This window comes from Poecilia formosa, unplaced genomic scaffold (assembly GCF_000485575.1).
Source record: "Poecilia formosa unplaced genomic scaffold, Poecilia_formosa-5.1.2 Scaffold28, whole genome shotgun sequence".
Lineage (NCBI taxonomy): Eukaryota > Metazoa > Chordata > Actinopteri > Cyprinodontiformes > Poeciliidae > Poecilia > Poecilia formosa.
In genome coordinates, this window is record NW_006799967.1 from 2,884,798 (window position 1) to 2,908,295 (window position 23,498).

Below are 23,498 nucleotides of genomic sequence, written 5' to 3' on the forward strand. Positions count from 1 at the left end.
AACAAAAAAAAAAAAAAAAAAAAAGGATTGACAGTGCTTAAAATAAAATATAAATAAAAAAAATACAGGGCAGCGATTGCACAATTTTTTCACCAATGTGATGGCTTTGTAATTTTTTTCCCCCCATCTCTTGTTTTTCATTCTAGCTTGAGGCAATTTTGAGTTTTGCCACTAGAAACTGCAGAACTTGAACTCAGGAAAAAAACAACAAAAAAGCAAAAAATAAACAGACAATATTAAGAGATTTTTCTCCCCTTTGATAATCTATTTCTTTTCTACATTTGCATGACGGCAGAAAACGAGCTACGTGCGCAAAATACATTTGGAAAAAAAAAAATCTCATACTGAACACCTGAAAACGAGAGGGCAGTCTGATGAGTTGGGAAAGTGGGAATCGTTCCATTTCTTTATAAACCCGATCTGACGCGACCTTTCCTCTCTTAATTCGGACACGTATGTGGACGGAGCGAAGGTGCGCCAGCCATGCATGTGCTTTACAATGTGCTCAGTCAAGTCACTCTTCTGACTTCCTGACAGGAAACGGAGTCTTAGAGAGAGCTTTGTCTGTTTGTTTTTCAGCCAGAGATGTGCACACACACACGATCACCCGCGCAAACACACGTACGCACACAAAAAGTGCTGTGTTTCCATCTGCGATGTTGCCTCGGTTGGCCGGTACTCAGCTGGCAGGCAGATCAGACAAAGTGCCCAATATGCTCCCTAATGGCCTACGTCAGACGAACGAGATCCTCCGTCGTCTCTTTTCTTTGTCTGTGCTCGTTTTTCATTCCTTTTGCGCCTCCTCGTGCTCCTCTCGCTTGCCTTTCGTCCCCTTTGATGCACTCCGTCCCCCTTTTCCTTCAGCCAATTTAACTCCTGTGAGCTCGTTTCCTCCTCTTCTCTGTCTTTCCCCCCCCTCTCCTCATTATTTGAGGAAGCGCTCTCATTGCCACGACCCTGCTGGGTCTCATTCACACAGATAAGGGATGTAAATGTATCAAAGTGCACCGGTGAGCTTTCCCTTCACGCAGATGAAACCCAAGAATGTGCATCTTCCGCCTCGCCTGGCGTTTTGGGAAGGGGCTGGTCTTGTTCCGCTCTATGTGATTGAACTCTCTCCAACCGTAGCTCCTAAAGTTTTGGGCTGGGGGTCAAAGTCAAGAGAGTATGATGATGCTGCAGAGGGGTTGGACCACATCTCTAGACTGAGGAAAGAGCAAAGTAGATTGTGGGCTCAGGGCTCGGTTTTGCCGTTTTATAAGGTAAAGTATCAAAACTACGGGCATCATGGTTAGAATCTTCCGTAAAGAAAACTTCATGGCAGTAACAGACATGAGGAGGAAGCTATGGAGCCAACTGCAGTCAACTAAACTTAAATAATAAACAATGTGAAGACACGTAATTCAATCTGTCAAAAACCATGTTTTTTTTTATTTTATTTTATTTTTTTTTAATATATATATTTCTTCTGAATGATCCAGAAAACATCTCGTCTTCTCCTCTTCCTCTTGTATGAGTTTTATTTATTGTCGGGGTCACGGGTGGGACGGATCTTCATCTCCGAGAACTTGAGGGAGTACTGCCAGCCGGTCCAGGAGGACCACTCGATGCCGTCGGCGTAGGAGGTGTGCTGGCCGCGCAGGTACTGGCCGTTGAGGTTGGAGGTGTGGCAGTTTCGGTACCACCAGGCGCCGTGGTAGAACGAGGCGCAGTTGTTCTCAGAGTGGTCGTTGTCCTTGTCTTTGGTGGTGAACTTCATGCCGTTGTGCTTCAGAAGAGAGTCCCCTGAAAACAAGCAGAAGGTTTTGATTGTTGACGTTTTGTCACGTTAGTTAGCGCCACAAACGTCAATTTGCTCAGGTGTTGTTTGGTGTGCAAATGCAAAGTGGCCTTAATAAGGAAAGTGGAAGGAATAGGATGAAGGTTTTTCACAATTTTTACGCAAAAAAAAAAAAAAAAAAAAAAAGTAGCTTGGTCAAGCTATAAAAAGCAACTTGTAAGTGTTTCCAGAGATTGCTGTTAAAATTCAGGTCTGGGCTTTGACTGGGCCGTTTTAAACTGGTCCAAACTCTTCCATTTTTGAAGTGGCTGTATGCAGTGCTGGAAGAGTGACCTCCATCCCAGTTTCAAATCCGTAGGATGCCTCAAAAACACTCTTATTTTTATTTGCATCATCCTGTATATAATAGATATCCACTTCCTACCACCTCTGAATGGCTTTCCAAAGCAAAGAAGCATTTTGCATGTAGGGTAAAATGCTACATTTTGGTCTCATTAACTGATTTTACTTTTGTCAATTTCAATAATACAAGGTGTTGTCACACCTGCTTATTCCGGAGGACTTGGTTCCAATTTTTGGGCAATTTGGGGATTTGTTTTGTAAATGAGACCAAAGTAAGAGGCCAGTTTCCTTTCTTTGGTTCCCTAAATAACCCATTTGACTTGAACTGTATAGTGATTTAACAAAAACCCAACCCAACCCTAACCTTAACCCTTTTTCACTTTACAATCATACATAGCTTTGAGTTGGTGCATCACATAAAGTTTAGGGCTGTGATGTGACTAAATGTGGGGAAGTTAGCGAGGAGCTGCGCTCATGCCTACTTAGGAAACACGATGTGTATTTTCTTTGATCTTATTCTGATTGCATATATTCACAGTTATTTTAAAGAGGCAAAAATAATAAATTGCCCATTAGGGTAAACAGAATGAAAGAAATAAAAATAGAGCTCCACTGTTCTGAAGAATATTTTCTTCTCATTATCTGAAGCGGGAGGTCAGGCCACTTGGCAGCCAATTCATCAAACTTTCTTATGTGACCTTTATGGCTTTTAATAACACACGCTTGATGGATTCGTCTGGATATGTGGCACTCGGAGAGGCTTTAATGTTTATTTTTCGATGTAAATGTTTTAACAGAGGCATAATGTCATATCTTGATTTCATTCTTCAGGGCATCTTTCATTTTTTCGCCCCCCCCCTTCTGCTGGTACAAAAAGCTTTAAAAGCATAATCAATGAGAGGGCCCGCTTTTCTCCAGCCCACGATTGTGAATATGACAGTGATGTAAGACCACTGCAGGGATGCGGCACAGCCAAGTGCCCTTAATCATGGTCTGGATGCTAAGTCTGATCCCCACAATCAAATTGCTGAGCTGGAAACATCGTCCCACCACATAAAGATTTCTCGCTGGCAATTTCTCAACGCCGATAACCGCCTCCGAAAAGCCCCTGCTTTTAAAGACTTACAAGTAAAATGAGAGGAACGTCCTCAGAGATGCAGCAGTAAGCCCGAATTTTCTTGATTTCTTTTCGCAAATGGATGTTCAAAGAGCTCATAATGTGCAATGAACTCCCCCCACGCTGCTCCGTTCATCTCTTTTCTCCCCTTTATTTCCAAAGCTGACTTCACATCGGGGGCCAGAGAGTGAAAAGAAGGACAGAGCTGTGAGCCGAAGGAAAGGCTGCTTACCAGCCATCGGGTGATCACTAACAGCAGCCAGAGAGGGCATCAAACGGCACTTAATTGCTCGGATTGGGGCTGTGAAGCTCCTCCACCCTCTCTCTTGCTCTGCCCCGCTCACACTCCCCATTTGGCATTACTATGGTAACCCTCTCAGACGGAAAAATAACCTCACGGCACGCCTCGTATTCGCGTCTTCCCATCCAATTTGCCGTTAGCAGGAAAATATTTAGTGAACGGAGCAAAGGGGAGATGGGAAGGCCCCCAGTGGTGTCAACAACAGGTTGATGTCCAGAGGGCGTAGGGAGGAGGAGGAAAAAAAACAACAGTGGCACTTAAAGGCTCATTTACAAGGCACCGGGTGTCACCTTGGTGGTTTGAGGGGGCCGGCAGCCTCCTCTGATGCCCATTACGATCCAGCTGCTCACGGTGCAAATGAACACCTGTCGGCTGATCGGAGAGAAGGACAGCAGCAGCAAATGGTGCTAATAAGAATAGCAGCAAAACCTGGAGGGAAGCCAACATGGTGTCTGGGGAGCTTGAAATCGCATAGATGGACTGCAATCACACAGGACTTTTTGCGAATACTGAAGCAAGCAAGCAAACGTTTATGTCGTAACGGCTCAGGTTTAGCGAAAAGTCTTATTTTAGAAGTGAGAATGTCTCTAGTTGCTATTTGAAAGTCTGAACTCTGCAGGAAGGATTGGGCATTGCATTCCACGGTCGCGAGTTTGGAAGACCACTGAAATGTTTTGATTTGATGATCTCAGACAGAGAGGTATATATATATTTGAATCAAATCCGAGATATTGGATGAATCATACAGGTAATCAGTAAAGTTTATGAATGTTATGCTAAGTTCAGCATGAAGTTGGATGGAACAAAAATGCTGGTCAAACTTTTCAGAGTTTTATTTGGAAAGAATTAAAAAAAAAACAAAAAAAAACAAGGCATCGTTTTCTTCCACTTCACAGCTATCCATTAGATAAAATCCCAATAAAACGTGTTTCGTTAACAGCCTTGCAAGGCACTGTCGACAGAACTATCCGGGTTTTTATTTAGCCCAGCTCATCTCTCGGTACACCTGCTTCCTCTGGCTTTTCCTTCCAACCCGACTCCTCCCTTCTGCGTCTCTCATATTTGTCCCCGTTCTCTCATTGTTCTCGAAGCGGTGCTCCCCACAGGACCCTTAAATTGCTTCTTCATTTCAGTGGCAGGTTTTTGTTTACGCTGCAGGTCAAGCTGTGCAATTAATTGCCAGTAATTTAATCAAGGTGACAGGTAGCTGGCTTGGATCTGATGGTTAGGGAGCAGAGACAACACCACTTTCTGTACCTCTCCCTCCCTCTCTTTCTGTGTGTGTGTGTGTGTGTGTGTGGAACAAACTGCACTCCTTAAGCAGTGGACACGCCTCCTGCGCTGTAAAAATACTGCACTGCTATCACAGTTGAAGGGAGAATGGAGGAGGAGCCGGTTGTAGGTGTCCCCTGCTTCTGTTTTTAGCAGTAGCTAGATTTCAGTCTGAAGAGTCTTGTCATAGCAAAAGCACGGCACAACTCGCAAGAAAACGAGAGCCTACGTAAGACGCATACCTGCGTTGCCAGAATAGTCTCCAACCGTCAAAGGGTATCCATCATCATCAGGGTCCACAGAGAAGAGACCCACACCGAAGGTGCCGTAATGGGCGTACGCTGTGCTATTTTCAAAGTCCTCCAAGTCGATGCGCAGCTCATAGTTCCCCTGGATGGACAGGGCATGGATCTGCTTCAGCCCTGCAGGGGAGAAAAGAAAAAAAGAAATAAATAAATAAAAAAAAGGAGCGACACCCAGACAAAAACAATCCATTACAAAGTATCCTGCTTGTGCTCAACAGACAATCTGAAGCTATTTCAGTCCCCCCGTCTCACCGCCATACATTTTCTGGAAATAAGATATATATATATTTTTTTTGCCCATTTAGAGCCTTCCTCTGCATGTGTTGGGTTTCTTTCGGAAATGAGATTAGGGAGTTCTTTTAAAAGTGATGCACTCACACGGCTGTTTGGAGTGAAGCTGGAGACTTTTTTTTTTTTAAGCAAAATCCATCATTTAGTGGGATGCATGGGCTCTGAGTTTAAAGTTTAACTCCTTCAGTACATGTTCTGTCAGAGGAATCTGTAGTTTATACAAATGTCTTCAAGGTTCAACCATTTCAATTGCAATTTTAACCCATTTTGTTTTAGTATGTACAAATAATAATAATAAAAAAGCCCCCCATTATACTCAGTTGCTAATTTCTGTATACCTTTTAATTTTTTTCCCCAACATAAGCACTGATCTCACCTCACAGAGTTGAAATAAATATTCTATCTGTTTAAGAATAGCCGGTGTGTTCACGTTCGTGCAACTTTGCGATCCAACACAATGCAGCAAGATGATCGATCTTCCTGACTTCAGTATTTTACTAGTGGCCATGTATCTTCAGCAGCGACGCTCCCAATGTGAAAGTAGAATTATTCTCACTAAAATATTCATCCATTCATCCACTTGTCTGCGCAGGTCAGAAGGGAAGCTGGTGGCTATCTCCAGCGGTCACTGGGTCTTAGGGAGGTCACACAGACACACAGGTAAAGGTAATTTTATTTCTATAGCACAAGGCAACAAGGCAATACAAAGTGCTCCTGTGCACGGTTGTCATGGGAGAAAACGGTGCACGCACACCAACGGGCAATTTAGAGAGACAAATTGACCTAACAATCAAGTTTGTGGACTGTGGGAGGAAGCTGGAGTACCCAGAGAGACCCGACACACACAGAGAGAGAATATGTGAAGTCCATTCAGCAAGGAGGCCAGGAGTCAAACTCACGATCTACTTGCAACAAGGCAACAGTGCTGCCATCTCTTCAAAAACAAGCTCAGTCAATCCAGAATGCGATACTTAAATAATATATTAATTTAACAGAAAAAAAAAGGCAATCAAAGGCTTGTGCTATTTGTCAAAACTTTGCAGGATTATTTGACTTCAGTCACTTTTAAGGCTATTTTAGGATGAACTGAAGTCCAGACTTTGACTTGGCAATACCAAAATCATCATAGTATCATTTTTCTTCTTTTTTTGCTTTCAGAGGTGAACTTGCTAACATGCTTCAGATTATTGTCCTTGTTCATAACCCGAGAGCTCTCGAGGATAAGATCATAGAAACTGATTGCCGGACATTCAGTGTTTTCTAGTAATTTATATAAAAAACTGGAAATCTCTCAGTTCTTGAAACAACATTTCGACCCCAGACCATCACTCTATCACCACTGTGTTTTGCTTTCAGCATGATGATCTGATATTGAAATGCTGTGTTAACTTTAAACCAAGTGTAACAAAACACAAGACTTCACTTTTGTCCCATCAGCCCTGAGAAGTTATGTTTTTCAAAAATCTTTGGGATCAAGATGTTTAGAAACATTTACTGGTACCAGAGTCGAACGTTGCAAAGGCCAAACATCTTTTCGCAGCACCTGTACACCGATACTTTACCCATGGTAAAATAGTTGTTTACACCCATCACTTTCACGTGAATTATTTTGAGTCCAGAATTACTCTTTCAATTATTGCTGAACCTTTTAGAGAGCGTGTGCTTGCGAGACAGACTGTGCCAGAGGGGAAGAAAACAGGAAATTCCATCCCTTCTTCTGCGCTCCCTCCTGCTCAAGGTGTCCCCCTGCTGTGCTGGAGTGATGGTGCTTCTCAAGGCAACTTTTCCCCTCCTGGGTTGATCAAAGGTATCAAAGAGGAAGAGCATGTCAAGCAGAGAGAGGCAGGAAGAACTCCTGGGTGTCTCGAAGACAAAAATTCAAAGCAGGAAGACTAACAATGAATCAGGTTTCCAGGATGTGCTAAAGAGTCTGGCTGTACTGTACTTTTGAAATGCTCAATATAAGCGTTTGATCAGGAGAAAATGACTTGACAGCACACACGTAATCTTGGAAAGCTTCAACTTTAGACATAGATCGCTGTAAGAGCAGCTGGAACGCGGGACGGAAAGTGCTGCAATGAACCCGAACGCTGTGATTTTTTTTTTACCTCCTACTGCGTACATCACCTCTGCAAATTAAACTCATTCTCTCTCTCTCTCTTTTTTTGTTTCAAGCTTAAAACGCTCAAACGGACTCGGCCTAATTTGAATTCCATCACTGTCGAGAACTGCTCTCTGAGAGCACCTTGTCTGAAGTGGAGGGCTAATTTGATGACAAACACATCTGAAAGAGCCCATTATTATTCCGAGGCAGAAGCCTGCAGTCTGGGCCGAGGCACTTAGTTTGGATTTTATCCAGCCCAATGGGAGGCGAATCTCATGCTCTTGGTTTTCAAAGCAAATCAGACAATCGGAGTAGGAGGATCAGGCGTTAAACACATCCACGGGCAGGTGAGTTTATGCGTGACGCTTCCGAGTTCCTTTATTTGTAAAAGTATATCGACGCGCGAGAAAGCAGAGACGCAGGGGTGCAAACAAATTTTTTTTACACATTTTCACACAGCTTTAGAGAAACAAAACAAAACAAAACAAAAAAAAAAATAAAAGTCTCATTTACAGAAATAGCTTTTTGTGTCGCAGACGACGTTGGAGAGAAAAATAACGGTATCAATCTGCGGGATCACCTCGGGGAGAAAAAGCCCGCAGCGATTTGACAAACTTCAAAAGACTCTGAATGTTTTCTCTTCCAGAAAAAAAGGGAAGCTGAAATTGCAGATGCAACACGGCTCTATTTAAAGACTCTCCAGCGTTCCAACTGTATTTACACAACTTTAATTCAGTTCCTAATTAAAGCCCCAGAGAATCGCAGCGAGACGCCAATTCAGAATAATTAAAAAGGAAGACGAGAGAAATAACAACAGAGACTTTGCTGCTTAAAGTCTTAATGCTCAGGTGTAAGTGTGCGCTAATTAAATGCTATTGTTAGCGTATCTGAAATGAGCTCCAATGCAAGGGAGGATTTTAAGGTGTTTTGCTGCAGTATTAACATGCTGATTGCTCCATAGGGGACGCCCTGTTGCTCTCTTTCTGCACTGATTTAACATTAACTAAAAGCTCAGTAAAATTAATATACTTTTTTTTTTTAGCTGAGTAGTCATGTTTCACTTATATATATATATTTTTCCTGACAAGTTTCATGTTGTTTATGTTGATTTATTGTTCGCAGCCTACAGTGCATTATTAATGGTAAACAAAAATCTGACAGCTATAATTAATTTCCAGAAACTTGACTCTAATTTAAATTATACATAGCAATGATTCCTGCAGTTTGAAAATAAACAAACCAAAGAGGTAAATAATTGGTCGTCGTCTTCCCGAAGGAGGGAAAAACTGTTTAAAATGTTTCTTTTTACTTTAATGATTCTTATTTATACTTGGAGGAAATAAAATAAAGGACTTAATGATGATGATAGTAATAATAATAATAAAAAAAGATTTTCAGCTATTATGCAGTTCCATGAATCATATCACATTTGGGATGACAGCACTGTACAATAAACAGAAACAAAATTGTGCAGGCAATTTCAGTTTTTTATGTTTTTTTTTAATCTTTATAATTCATCAAAGTGCTGAACTACCAAGTGAAAATGTACATAATAATCTTTTGTACATGCAAATATAAAAGCTTGTGTATGGACTTTGGTTGGGATAATATATATAAAAAAGCATCTGTCAGTAGTAAAATGTGAGTATAAATTGACAAAGATCCAAACTGACCCAGTCAAAAGTTAAACACTGGAAGAAATGTGTTGTTTCAAATACTAAAATCAAAACATCCCATGAGATATAAAACATCTTTTAGAAAACTAAATTTGATGGCATATTTAATAAAGAAATTAAGCAGGGACAATACTTTGATTACTTTGGCACGACTTTGCAAATCTATTGAGTCATTCTTACATTTTTTGGACTTTAATTCAGGCTTATTTAATCAGTTTAACTCAGTATTTCAATGGTCACTAAGGCTGGGATCTTCAACACATCTGAGGTCACAAATGAACACCTATACGATCTTGACCATTTTGACAAAAAAAAAAAGTCAAAATGAATTTACAAAATCAGAATTGTTACATTTCTCAAAATGTGTATATTTTTAAAAAAATCTGTTTAGTTTGCTCCTTTTGTTACTTTGTTTTATTAAAGATCAAACCAATGCATAAAATGAACACCATTAAAACGGAATATGACGAGTTAATTTGGTGTTTAAGTATTCATGTTCACTAGCAAACAACAAATACGTCACTGCTTTTAAACTATGATAAGACAGAAGTTTGAACAAGAGTCTTTGAAAAAATAAACTCCTTTGTTAATCACTTGACCTGGATGGTATTAAAGTGGTAATAAAGAACCTCTGTTATTTTTGACTTTGCATGGTAGCTCTGTCTGTACAGAAAAAAAAAGTCATTACCTAAACAAAAAACAAAAACAAAAAGCCTTCAGGAAGTCAGAAGAAACGTTGACCACCATCATTTCCTGAAAAGTGTGAAGAAGTTGCTAATGTGAGGATGCGTACTGTAGTACTTATTCACATTATTCATTGTTGCCTTGATGTGTACTGAAACAGTAATCAAGCACCGTCTACATTTTTCAGCTTTTCTGAGTGCTTGGCAGCATAATGGGTCCGACTATGTACATCATTAAGGTCCCGACCTTTGTGTTGTAAAGATGAATGTCTGCCTCTTGCCAACAGACAATGCAGGCGTAATTAACGTCGTCTGAAAGGAAGATAAACAACACAACCAGCAGTCGTTTTAAAGAATCAATGCATTTACAGATAAGGAATCTCATTAACCTGGTTGCAACGTGATGAGCAAAAATGTTGTTGTATTCCTTCTTATAGCTACCTTCTTTTGTAGTTCTTTATGAGTTTCATCAGCCTTACGTTTTTCAGATCTAACCGACAAAGAAAAGATCAGTGAATACAAAATACAGTTCTCAAAGAAATTTAAATGTTAATTAAGAGAAAAAGTCATCCAAACAAACCTGGCCCAATGCGCAAAAATAGATTCCTAACTGGTTTCGCCACCTTGGTGGTGATGGTGGCCATCTTCCTATGGAAGAATGTCTGCTCACTCCTCTTTGCAGAATATTTTTAATCCAGTTTTCAGGATTAAACGGAGGGAAGGTTCAAGTCTGCACCCATTTCAAGCCAATGAGAGGTGAGCCTTGGATAATCGTCCAGCTGCGATGTCCGAGTGTTTCTGAACCATGCATGAAAACTTGAAGGTTTTCTGCACAATTTGTGATTTCAGGTCCTAAAGAAACAATGCAGCCCACATCATCACACTGCCACCACCATGTCTGGCTGCTAATATGTTCCTGGATCCGGTTGGTCACGACAGATGTAAATAGAAGAACGGCATTAAAAAAAAAAAAGCTCAGTTTTTGCCTCGTTAGCCCACAGAATTGTTTGTCCAAAAGCAACGGGGATCATCAAAATGTTTGGGTTTTTTGTTTGGCAAATGTGGATCTTAGAAAACCTCAGTTTCTTTTTTGTCACAGGTAAACATCCCCCCAGAAGTTTCACATGGTGAAGTAAGGCCTGTATCACTTTAGATGTTGTTCAGAGATGAGTCACTGATGCACTGTTGATGTAATTTTAGAGGCCACTCCTAAGAAGGTTCACCTCTCTTCCACATTTTCTCCATTTGGGAATAATGGCCCTTACTGCGGATATTATGATTTAAAAGCTTTTTTTCTTTTTCTTTTTCTTGCAACTTTACTAAATTTATCTTTAATAAGATCGATCTGATGAACAGGAACACTCAATGGAAACAGAGGAGATCTTTCAGGAGGCGAATGCCTTTTCTTAGCACTTTGAAGGATCTCATTTTTATAATTTCATTTGTACTTGCAACAGCGAGTAGCTAAAGGCTACTGTGTCTTCACTGCTGTTAAAAATAGCACTTCATCTGAAATCCTACAATTATCCTCATCATAATCATTATTATGAATATCGGATGGACAGAGGACGCAGTGCGTCCTCTCTGCTGCGTGTGAAAAGCAGACCGACACCAAAACCGGAGCACCGTTACACACGGGAGCCGAGATATTGGTCTCTTCGGATATAGATTTAGAAAAAATAAAAAATAAAAATTGCAAAACAAATGATATATATACGCAATTAGCGCCTTAAACTAGGTCACAGCAATCCATAACTCATTTTCGCAGCTCTGAGGTTGAGAGGAAAGANAAAAAAAAAAAAAAAAAGTAGCTTGGTCAAGCTATAAAAAGCAACTTGTAAGTGTTTCCAGAGATTGCTGTTAAAATTCAGGTCTGGGCTTTGACTGGGCCGTTTTAAACTGGTCCAAACTCTTCCATTTTTGAAGTGGCTGTATGCAGTGCTGGAAGAGTGACCTCCATCCCAGTTTCAAATCCGTAGGATGCCTCAAAAACACTCTTATTTTTATTTGCATCGTCCTGTATAAAACAGATATCCACTTCCTACCACCTCTGACTGGCTTTCCAAAGCAAAGAAGCATTTTGCATGTAGGCTAAAATGCTACATTTTGGTCTCATTAACTGATTTTACTTTTGTCAATTTCAATAATACAAGGTGTTGTCACACCTGCTTATTCCGGAGGACTTGGTTCCAATTTTTGGGCAATTTGGGGATTTGTTTTGTAAATGAGACCAAAGTAAGAGGCCAGTTTCCTTTCTTTGGTTCCCTAAATAACCCATTTGACTTGAACTGTATAGTGATTTAACAGAAACCCACCCCAACCCTAACCTTAATTCTTTTTCACTTTACAATCATACATAGCTTTGAGTTGGTGCATCACATAAAGTTTAGGGCTGTGATGTGACTAAATGTGGGGAAGTTAGCGAGGAGCTGCGCTCATGCCTACTTAGGAAACACGATGTGTATTTTCTTTGATCTTATTCTGATTGCATATATTCACAGTTATTTTAAAGAGGCAAAAATAATAAATTGCCCATTAGGGTAAACAGAATGAAAGAAATAAAAATAGAGCTCCACTGTTCTGAAGAATATTTTCTTCTCATTATCTGAAGCGGGAGGTCAGGCCACTTGGCAGCCAATTCATCAAACTTTCTTTTGTGACCTTTATGGCTTTTAATAACACACGCTTGATGGATTCGTCTGGATATGTGGCACTCGGAGAGGCTTTAATGTTTATTTTTCGATGTAAATGTTTTAACAGAGGCATAATGTCATATCTTGATTTCATTCTTCAGGGCATCTTTCATTTTTTCGCCCCCCCCCTTCTGCTGGTACAAAAAGCTTTAAAAGCATAATCAATGAGAGGGCCCGCTTTTCTCCAGCCCACGATTGTGAATATGACAGTGATGTAAGACCACTGCAGGGATGCGGCACAGCCAAGTGCCCTTAATCATGGTCTGGATGCTAAGTCTGATCCCCACAATCAAATTGCTGAGCTGGAAACATCGTCCCACCACATAAAGATTTCTCGCTGGCAATTTCTCAACGCCGATAACCGCCTCCGAAAAGCCCCTGCTTTTAAAGACTTACAAGTAAAATGAGAGGAACGTCCTCAGAGATGCAGCAGTAAGCCCGAATTTTCTTGATTTCTTTTCGCAAATGGATGTTCAAAGAGCTCATAATGTGCAATGAACTCCCCCCACGCTGCTCCGTTCATCTCTTTTCTCCCCTTTATTTCCAAAGCTGACTTCACATCGGGGGCCAGAGAGTGAAAAGAAGGACAAAGCTGTGAGCCGAAGGAAAGGCTGCTTACCAGCCATCGGGTGATCACTAACAGCAGCCAGAGAGGGCATCAAACGGCACTTAATTGCTCGGATTGGGGCTGTGAAGCTCCTCCACCCTCTCTCTTGCTCTGCCCCGCTCACACTCCCCATTTGGCATTACTATGGTAACCCTCTCAGACGGAAAAATAACCTCACGGCACGCCTCGTATTCGCGTCTTCCCATCCAATTTGCCGTTAGCAGGAAAATATTTAGTGAACGGAGCAAAGGGGAGATGGGAAGGCCCCCAGTGGTGTCAACAACAGGTTGATGTCCAGAGGGCGTAGGGAGGAGGAGGAAAAAAAACAACAGTGGCACTTAAAGGCTCATTTACAAGGCACCGGGTGTCACCTTGGTGGTTTGAGGGGGCCGGCAGCCTCCTCTGATGCCCATTACGATCCAGCTGCTCACGGTGCAAATGAACACCTGTCGGCTGATCGGAGAGAAGGACAGCAGCAGCAAATGGTGCTAATAAGAATAGCAGCAAAACCTGGAGGGAAGCCAACATGGTGTCTGGGGAGCTTGAAATCGCATAGATGGACTGCAATCACACAGGACTTTTTGCGAATACTGAAGCAAGCAAGCAAACGTTTATGTCGTAACGGCTCAGGTTTAGCGAAAAGTCTTATTTTAGAAGTGAGAATGTCTCTAGTTGCTATTTGAAAGTCTGAACTCTGCAGGAAGGATTGGGCATTGCATTCCACGGTCGCGAGTTTGGAAGACCACTGAAATGTTTTGATTTGATGATCTCAGACAGAGAGGTATATATATATTTGAATCAAATCCGAGATATTGGATGAATCATACAGGTAATCAGTAAAGTTTATGAATGTTATGCTAAGTTCAGCATGAAGTTGGATGGAACAAAAATGCTGGTCAAACTTTTCAGAGTTTTATTTGGAAAGAATTAAAAAAAAAACAAAAAAAAACAAGGCATCGTTTTCTTCCACTTCACAGCTATCCATTAGATAAAATCCCAATAAAACGTGTTTCGTTAACAGCCTTGCAAGGCACTGTCGACAGAACTATCCGGGTTTTTATTTAGCCCAGCTCATCTCTCGGTACACCTGCTTCCTCTGGCTTTTCCTTCCAACCCGACTCCTCCCTTCTGCGTCTCTCATATTTGTCCCCGTTCTCTCATTGTTCTCGAAGCGGTGCTCCCCACAGGACCCTTAAATTGCTTCTTCATTTCAGTGGCAGGTTTTTGTTTACGCTGCAGGTCAAGCTGTGCAATTAATTGCCAGTAATTTAATCAAGGTGACAGGTAGCTGGCTTGGATCTGATGGTTAGGGAGCAGAGACAACACCACTTTCTGTACCTCTCCCTCCCTCTCTTTCTGTGTGTGTGTGTGTGTGTGTGTGGAACAAACTGCACTCCTTAAGCAGTGGACACGCCTCCTGCGCTGTAAAAATACTGCACTGCTATCACAGTTGAAGGGAGAATGGAGGAGGAGCCGGTTGTAGGTGTCCCCTGCTTCTGTTTTTAGCAGTAGCTAGATTTCAGTCTGAAGAGTCTTGTCATAGCAAAAGCACGGCACAACTCGCAAGAAAACGAGAGCCTACGTAAGACGCATACCTGCGTTGCCAGAATAGTCTCCAACCGTCAAAGGGTATCCATCATCATCAGGGTCCACAGAGAAGAGACCCACACCGAAGGTGCCGTAATGGGCGTACGCTGTGCTATTTTCAAAGTCCTCCAAGTCGATGCGCAGCTCATAGTTCCCCTGGATGGACAGGGCATGGATCTGCTTCAGCCCTGCAGGGGAGAAAAGAAAAAAAGAAATAAATAAATAAAAAAAAGGAGCGACACCCAGACAAAAACAATCCATTACAAAGTATCCTGCTTGTGCTCAACAGACAATCTGAAGCTATTTCAGTCCCCCCGTCTCACCGCCATACATTTTCTGGAAATAAGATATATATATATTTTTTTTGCCCATTTAGAGCCTTCCTCTGCATGTGTTGGGTTTCTTTCGGAAATGAGATTAGGGAGTTCTTTTAAAAGTGATGCACTCACACGGCTGTTTGGAGTGAAGCTGGAGACTTTTTTTTTTTTAAGCAAAATCCATCATTTAGTGGGATGCATGGGCTCTGAGTTTAAAGTTTAACTCCTTCAGTACATGTTCTGTCAGAGGAATCTGTAGTTTATACAAATGTCTTCAAGGTTCAACCATTTCAATTGCAATTTTAACCCATTTTGTTTTAGTATGTACAAATAATAATAATAAAAAAGCCCCCCATTATACTCAGTTGCTAATTTCTGTATACCTTTTAATTTTTTTCCCCAACATAAGCACTGATCTCACCTCACAGAGTTGAAATAAATATTCTATCTGTTTAAGAATAGCCGGTGTGTTCACGTTCGTGCAACTTTGCGATCCAACACAATGCAGCAAGATGATCGATCTTCCTGACTTCAGTATTTTACTAGTGGCCATGTATCTTCAGCAGCGACGCTCCCAATGTGAAAGTAGAATTATTCTCACTAAAATATTCATCCATTCATCCACTTGTCTGCGCAGGTCAGAAGGGAAGCTGGTGGCTATCTCCAGCGGTCACTGGGTCTTAGGGAGGTCACACAGACACACAGGTAAAGGTAATTTTATTTCTATAGCACAAGGCAACAAGGCAATACAAAGTGCTCCTGTGCACGGTTGTCATGGGAGAAAACGGTGCACGCACACCAACGGGCAATTTAGAGAGACAAATTGACCTAACAATCAAGTTTGTGGACTGTGGGAGGAAGCTGGAGTACCCAGAGAGACCCGACACACACAGAGAGAGAATATGTGAAGTCCATTCAGCAAGGAGGCCAGGAGTCAAACTCACGATCTACTTGCAACAAGGCAACAGTGCTGCCATCTCTTCAAAAACAAGCTCAGTCAATCCAGAATGCGATACTTAAATAATATATTAATTTAACAGAAAAAAAAAGGCAATCAAAGGCTTGTGCTATTTGTCAAAACTTTGCAGGATTATTTGACTTCAGTCACTTTTAAGGCTATTTTAGGATGAACTGAAGTCCAGACTTTGACTTGGCAATACCAAAATCATCATAGTATCATTTTTCTTCTTTTTTTGCTTTCAGAGGTGAACTTGCTAACATGCTTCAGATTATTGTCCTTGTTCATAACCCGAGAGCTCTCGAGGATAAGATCATAGAAACTGATTGCCGGACATTCAGTGTTTTCTAGTAATTTATATAAAAAACTGGAAATCTCTCAGTTCTTGAAACAACATTTCGACCCCAGACCATCACTCTATCACCACTGTGTTTTGCTTTCAGCATGATGATCTGATATTGAAATGCTGTGTTAACTTTAAACCAAGTGTAACAAAACACAAGACTTCACTTTTGTCCCATCAGCCCTGAGAAGTTATGTTTTTCAAAAATCTTTGGGATCAAGATGTTTAGAAACATTTACTGGTACCAGAGTCGAACGTTGCAAAGGCCAAACATCTTTTCGCAGCACCTGTACACCGATACTTTACCCATGGTAAAATAGTTGTTTACACCCATCACTTTCACGTGAATTATTTTGAGTCCAGAATTACTCTTTCAATTATTGCTGAACCTTTTAGAGAGCGTGTGCTTGCGAGACAGACTGTGCCAGAGGGGAAGAAAACAGGAAATTCCATCCCTTCTTCTGCGCTCCCTCCTGCTCAAGGTGTCCCCCTGCTGTGCTGGAGTGATGGTGCTTCTCAAGGCAACTTTTCCCCTCCTGGGTTGATCAAAGGTATCAAAGAGGAAGAGCATGTCAAGCAGAGAGAGGCAGGAAGAACTCCTGGGTGTCTCGAAGACAAAAATTCAAAGCAGGAAGACTAACAATGAATCAGGTTTCCAGGATGTGCTAAAGAGTCTGGCTGTACTGTACTTTTGAAATGCTCAATATAAGCGTTTGATCAGGAGAAAATGACTTGACAGCACACACGTAATCTTGGAAAGCTTCAACTTTAGACATAGATCGCTGTAAGAGCAGCTGGAACGCGGGACGGAAAGTGCTGCAATGAACCCGAACGCTGTGATTTTTTTTTTACCTCCTACTGCGTACATCACCTCTGCAAATTAAACTCATTCTCTCTCTCTCTCTTTTTTTGTTTCAAGCTTAAAACGCTCAAACGGACTCGGCCTAATTTGAATTCCATCACTGTCGAGAACTGCTCTCTGAGAGCACCTTGTCTGAAGTGGAGGGCTAATTTGATGACAAACACATCTGAAAGAGCCCATTATTATTCCGAGGCAGAAGCCTGCAGTCTGGGCCGAGGCACTTAGTTTGGATTTTATCCAGCCCAATGGGAGGCGAATCTCATGCTCTTGGTTTTCAAAGCAAATCAGACAATCGGAGTAGGAGGATCAGGCGTTAAACACATCCACGGGCAGGTGAGTTTATGCGTGACGCTTCCGAGTTCCTTTATTTGTAAAAGTATATCGACGCGCGAGAAAGCAGAGACGCAGGGGTGCAAACAAATTTTTTTTTTTTACACATTTTCACACAGCTTTAGAGAAACAAAACAAAACAAAACAAAAAAAAAAATAAAAGTCTCATTTACAGAAATAGCTTTTTGTGTCGCAGACGACGTTGGAGAGAAAAATAACGGTATCAATCTGCGGGATCACCTCGGGGAGAAGAAGCCCGCAGCGATTTGACAAACTTCAAAAGACTCTGAATGTTTTCTCTTCCAGAAAAAAAGGGAAGCTGAAATTGCAGATGCAACACGGCTCTATTTAAAGACTCTCCAGCGTTCCAACTGTATTTACACAACTTTAATTCAGTTCCTAATTAAAGCCCCAGAGAATCGCAGCGAGACGCCAATTCAGAATAATTAAAAAGGAAGACGAGAGAAATAACAACAGAGACTTTGCTGCTTAAAGTCTTAATGCTCAGGTGTAAGTGTGCGCTAATTAAATGCTATTGTTAGCGTATCTGAAATGAGCTCCAATGCAAGGGAGGATTTTAAGGTGTTTTGCTGCAGTATTAACATGCTGATTGCTCCATAGGGGACGCCCTGTTGCTCTCTTTCTGCACTGATTTAACATTAACTAAAAGCTCAGTAAAATTAATATACTTTTTTTTTTTAGCTGAGTAGTCATGTTTCACTTATATATATATATTTTTCCTGACAAGTTTCATGTTGTTTATGTTGATTTATTGTTCGCAGCCTACAGTGCATTATTAATGGTAAACAAAAATCTGACAGCTATAATTAATTTCCAGAAACTTGACTCTAATTTAAATTATACATAGCAATGATTCCTGCAGTTTGAAAATAAACAAACCAAAGAGGTAAATAATTGGTCGTCGTCTTCCCGAAGGAGGGAAAAACTGTTTAAAATGTTTCTTTTTACTTTAATGATTCTTATTTATACTTGGAGGAAATAAAATAAAGGACTTAATGATGATGATAATAATAATAATAATAATAATAATAATAATAATAATAAAAGATTTTCAGCTATTGTGCAGTTCTATGAATCATATCACATTTGGGATGACAGCACTGTACAATAAACAGAAACAAAATTGTGCAGGCAATTTCAGTTTTTTATGTTTTTTTTTAATCTTTATAATTCATCAAAGTGCTGAACTACCAAGTGAAAATGTACATAATAATCTTTTGTACATGCAAATATAAAAGCTTGTGTATGGACTTTGGTTGGGATAATATATATAAAAAAGCATCTGTCAGTAGTAAAATGTGAGTATAAATTGACAAAGATCCAAACTGACCCAGTCAAAAGTTAAACACTGGAAGAAATGTGTTGTTTCAAATACTAAAATCAAAACATCCCATGAGATATAAAACATCTTTTAGAAAACTAAATTTGATGGCATATTTAATAAAGAAATTAAGCAGGGACAATACTTTGATTACTTTGGCACGACTTTGCAAATCTATTGAGTCATTCTTACATTTTTTGGACTTTAATTCAGGCTTATTTAATCAGTTTAACTCAGTATTTCAATGGTCACTAAGGCTGGGATCTTCAACACATCTGAGGTCACAAATGAACACCTATACGATCTTGACCATTTTGACAAAAAAAAAAAGTCAAAATGAATTTACAAAATCAGAATTGTTACATTTCTCAAAATGTGTATATTTTTAAAAAAATCTGTTTAGTTTGCTCCTTTTGTTACTTTGTTTTATTAAAGATCAAACCAATGCATAAAATGAACACCATTAAAACGGAATATGACGAGTTAATTTGGTGTTTAAGTATTCATGTTCACTAGCAAACAACAAATACGTCACTGCTTTTAAACTATGATAAGACAGAAGTTTGAACAAGAGTCTTTGAAAAAATAAACTCCTTTGTTAATCACTTGACCTGGATGGTATTAAAGTGGTAATAAAGAACCTCTGTTATTTTTGACTTTGCATGGTAGCTCTGTCTGTACAGAAAAAAAAAGTCATTACCTAAACAAAAAACAAAAACAAAAAGCCTTCAGGAAGTCAGAAGAAACGTTGACCACCATCATTTCCGGAAAACTGTGAAGTTGCTAATGTGTGGATGCGTACTGTAGTACTTATTCACATTATTCATTGTTGCCTTGATGTGTACTGAAACAGTAATCAAGCACCGTCTACATTTTTCAGCTTTTCTGAGTGCTTGGCAAATGGGTCCGACTATGTACATCATTAAGGTCCCGACCTTTGTGTTGTAAAGATGAATGTCTGCCTTTTGCCAACATACAATGCAGGCGTAATTAACGTCGTCTGAAAGGAAGATAAACAACACAACCAGCAGTCGTTTTAAAGAATCAATGCATTTACAGATAAGGAATCTCATTAACCTGGTTGCAACGTGATGAGCAAAAATGTTGTTGTATTCCTTCTTATAGCTACCTTCTTTTGTAGTTCTTTATGAGTTTCATCAGCCTTACGTTTTTCAGATCTAACCGACAAAGAAAAGATCAGTGAATACAAAATACAGTTCTCAAAGAAATTTAAATGTTATTAAGAGAAAAAGTCATCCAAACAAACCTGGCCCAATGCGCAAAAATAGATTCCTAACTGGTTTCGCCACCTTGGTGGTGATGGTGGCCATCTTCCTATGGCAGAATGTCTGCTCACTCCTCTTTGCAGAATATTTTTAATCCAGTTTTCAGGATTAAACGGAGGGAAGGTTCAAGTCTGCACCCATTTCAAGCCAATGAGAGGTGAGCCTTGGATAATCGTCCAGCTGCGATGTCCGAGTGTTTCTGAACCATGCATGAAAACTTGAAGGTTTTCTGCACAATTTGTGATTTCAGGTCCTAAAGAAACAATGCAGCCCACATCATCACACTGCCACCACCATGTCTGGCTGCTAATATGTTCCTGGATCCGGTTGGTCACGACAGATGTAAATAGAAGAACGGCATTAAAAAAAAAAAAGCTCAGTTTTTGCCTCGTTAGCCCACAGAATTGTTTGTCCAAAAGCAACGGGGATCATCAAAATGTTTGGGTTTTTTGTTTGGCAAATGTGGATCTTAGAAAACCTCAGTTTCTTTTTTGTCACAGGTAAACATCCCCCCAGAAGTTTCACATGGTGAAGTAAGGCCTGTATCACTTTAGATGTTGTTCAGAGATGAGTCACTGATGCACTGTTGATGTAATTTTAGAGGCCACTCCTAAGAAGGTTCACCTCTCTTCCACATTTTCTCCATTTGGGAATAATGGCCCTTACTGCGGATATTATGATTTAAAAGCTTTTTTTTTTTTCTTTTTCTTGCTACTTTACTAAATTTATCTTTAATAAGATCGATCTGATGAACAGGAACACTCAATGGAAACAGAGGAGATCTTTCAGGAGGCGAATGCCTTTTCTTAGCACTTTGAAGGATCTCATTTTTATAATTTCATTTGTACTTGCAACAGCGAGTAGCTAAAGGCTACTGTGTCTTCACTGCTGTTAAAAATAGCACTTCATCTGAAATCCTACAATTATCCTCATCATAATCATTATTATGAATATCGGATGGACAGAGGACGCAGTGCGTCCTCTCTGCTGCGTGTGAAAAGCAGACCGACACCAAAACCGGAGCACCGTTACACACGGGAGCCGAGATATTGGTCTCTTCGGATATAGATTTAGAAAAAATAAAAAATAAAAATTGCAAAACAAATGATATATATACGCAATTAGCTCCTTAAACTAGGTCACAGCAATCCATAACTCATTTTCGCAGCTCTGAGGTTGAGAGGAAAGAGGACAAACTTGGCCTGTTTAGAACTTGAAGAGAGTAATTTGTTATTTTGATCTTTTATTCGTTCCGAGGGGGCACGCTTGCTTCGAGACGGAGAAGGGAAACACAGTGCAAGCCTTCCTGACATTGATTAAACCATTACCAACAGGGATTCCTGCACTTTAAATGCAGTTTTCCAGCTAATGAGACTGACATCAATGACTTCATAAAGAAAAAGAAAGGAAAAAAAAAAAAAAAACACATCTTCGTGGGATGCCTATGCTTTAGTGCTAAAAGGTCCAAATATTAATGTTTTATTTGCTTTTATTTAAAAAGTGTGTGAGTGGGGGGTGACGTATCGGATGCTTTTACTGGACGGTTCCGAGGTCTGAGCTCACAGCCTCGACAAAACTCCAGGGCATGAAGAGAAAGAATGAGAGGGAAAAAAAGGAAAAACAGATCTCTAAACCCAACAGAGGAAATATTACACTCCTCTTTGCCATTTGTGACATTTCTCAAAGTTAATTATTCATCATGCTTTTCTCCCTCTGTTGCTGGGGGGCAGCTCCAGAGACTGTTCCAGCATTAGAGGAGAAAAGGAGCAGAGCTCTTCCATCTCCTCCTCGCCATCCCTTACTACTGTAACCCAACCCCTCCCTCGTTTGTCATGCCCCCCCTACTCCTGCTTAATCTTCCTGTCAAGCTGTTTTTACTCCACAGAGATTGTCGATAAAGGGGGAGTTAGGAGACGAGGGGGCTGCTCCCATGCAGCCACAAGGACAGCTGCAGTGGCCCTCACCAACTGGCGGGGGGGAGGACGGAGGGTGTCCTCCACGTCCTGATTGAGGGGGTCTGCTGAAGAGCTTCGTCTTGGGGAATACAAAAGACTTGCAATCGCCGGCTCTCCTCTCGTCATGGAAAGATAAGAATGCAGGGAGAAAAACACAGGCAGGTGTGTGCTGAACTCTGAGCCAAATGTGACATTTGGTTGGGACAAAAGTGAAAAGGCATCTGTTGTGATCGACAGTCACACACCCGACACAGGCACGTCTGTTTGCAACTGTGACACGTTTCACTTCGAGTTCACATGAGGTTTTAATGATAAATCTGGGTAAAATGTTCCAGTATCCTGAACTTTTTCACAATCCTGTCACTTCAAAACCATTATTTTCAGTATTTTTGCAAGAACTGTGATCGATAGATCAACAAAAGTGCATAATTGTGAAGTGGAAGAGAAAGGAGACATTGTTTTTCAACTGGAAAACGTCTGAAAATTGTCAATGTGGAACTTCAGTTTGATTATATTTTCTGCAGTGTGTCGATCCATCACATATGCACGTCTTAAGCCTTGGTTTGCACAGCTGCGCCGCTCTCTTTCCATTTTTAGATCATGAATAATGCTCTGTGAGATATTTAAGCTTGGGATAATATTTTATAACCTTACTCTGCTTTAAATCTGGCCAAACTTTATTACTACTCAGTTTGTTCTTTTCATTTTTTTATTTTTTAGTTTGTTTTATAGTGTTGCATTTTTGTCCTGCGGTTATAGTTTCCTGATAAAACTATGAATACAGATCTGAACATATTTGTAACTTTGATCACCTTTAAAAACACTAGGAGCTTGAAGTTGTAATCTATCAAGCCCTGGTTTATTAACGCATTTCTCTTCATTTTGCTTTATTCTCAATGTTTCAGACCATCAAACAAAGATAACCTGAATTTATATATTTGTAAAAAAAAATATACAGTTGGTGAAAAATGAGGAAAGTTTGCATCTTGTTATATTTGCTGTAAAACTAGCAGGATTAAAGACAAAGGAACAATATGCTGACAAGTAAATCCTGCTGATAGTAATGTGATGGTGTGAAGCTACTATATAGCAGAAAACTTAGAAGAAAGTTTAGCTTTTGAGCTTGTTGACCTAAAGCTCAAAAGCACTTGGGGTACTCGGTAAGATATTGAACCAACACATCCTGCTAAGGCCTTATCGAAGCTAGCACACACATTTTGCTCAACTGTGATTTTATGCTCTCCTTACAACTCTTATCCACGGGAAAAAAATAAAAATTGGCGCGAAGAAGTTTTTTTAAGGTGTTTTTCATAGAAAGTGGGGATTATATATATATATATATATATA

The 23,498-nt window shown here is 40.3% G+C and overlaps 1 protein-coding gene across 2 annotated transcripts in view; it reads right to left on the reverse strand.

Annotated features, from left to right (window-relative positions):
• Nucleotides 1–121: 121 nt before the first annotated feature.
• Nucleotides 122–23,498, reverse strand: part of fibcd1b (fibrinogen C domain containing 1b) — a 162,337-nt gene continuing 138,960 nt past the window's right edge. For both annotated transcript variants that reach the window (XM_007548923.2, XM_016669901.1), the window contains 2 exons: nt 14,767–14,946; nt 122–1,785 (listed from right to left, as the gene is read on the reverse strand). In XM_007548923.2, the coding sequence (XP_007548985.1) occupies nt 1,520–1,785; nt 14,767–14,946 (446 nt within the window). In that variant the 3' untranslated portion in view covers nt 122–1,519. The remainder of the gene's footprint in view (nt 1,786–14,766; nt 14,947–23,498) is intronic.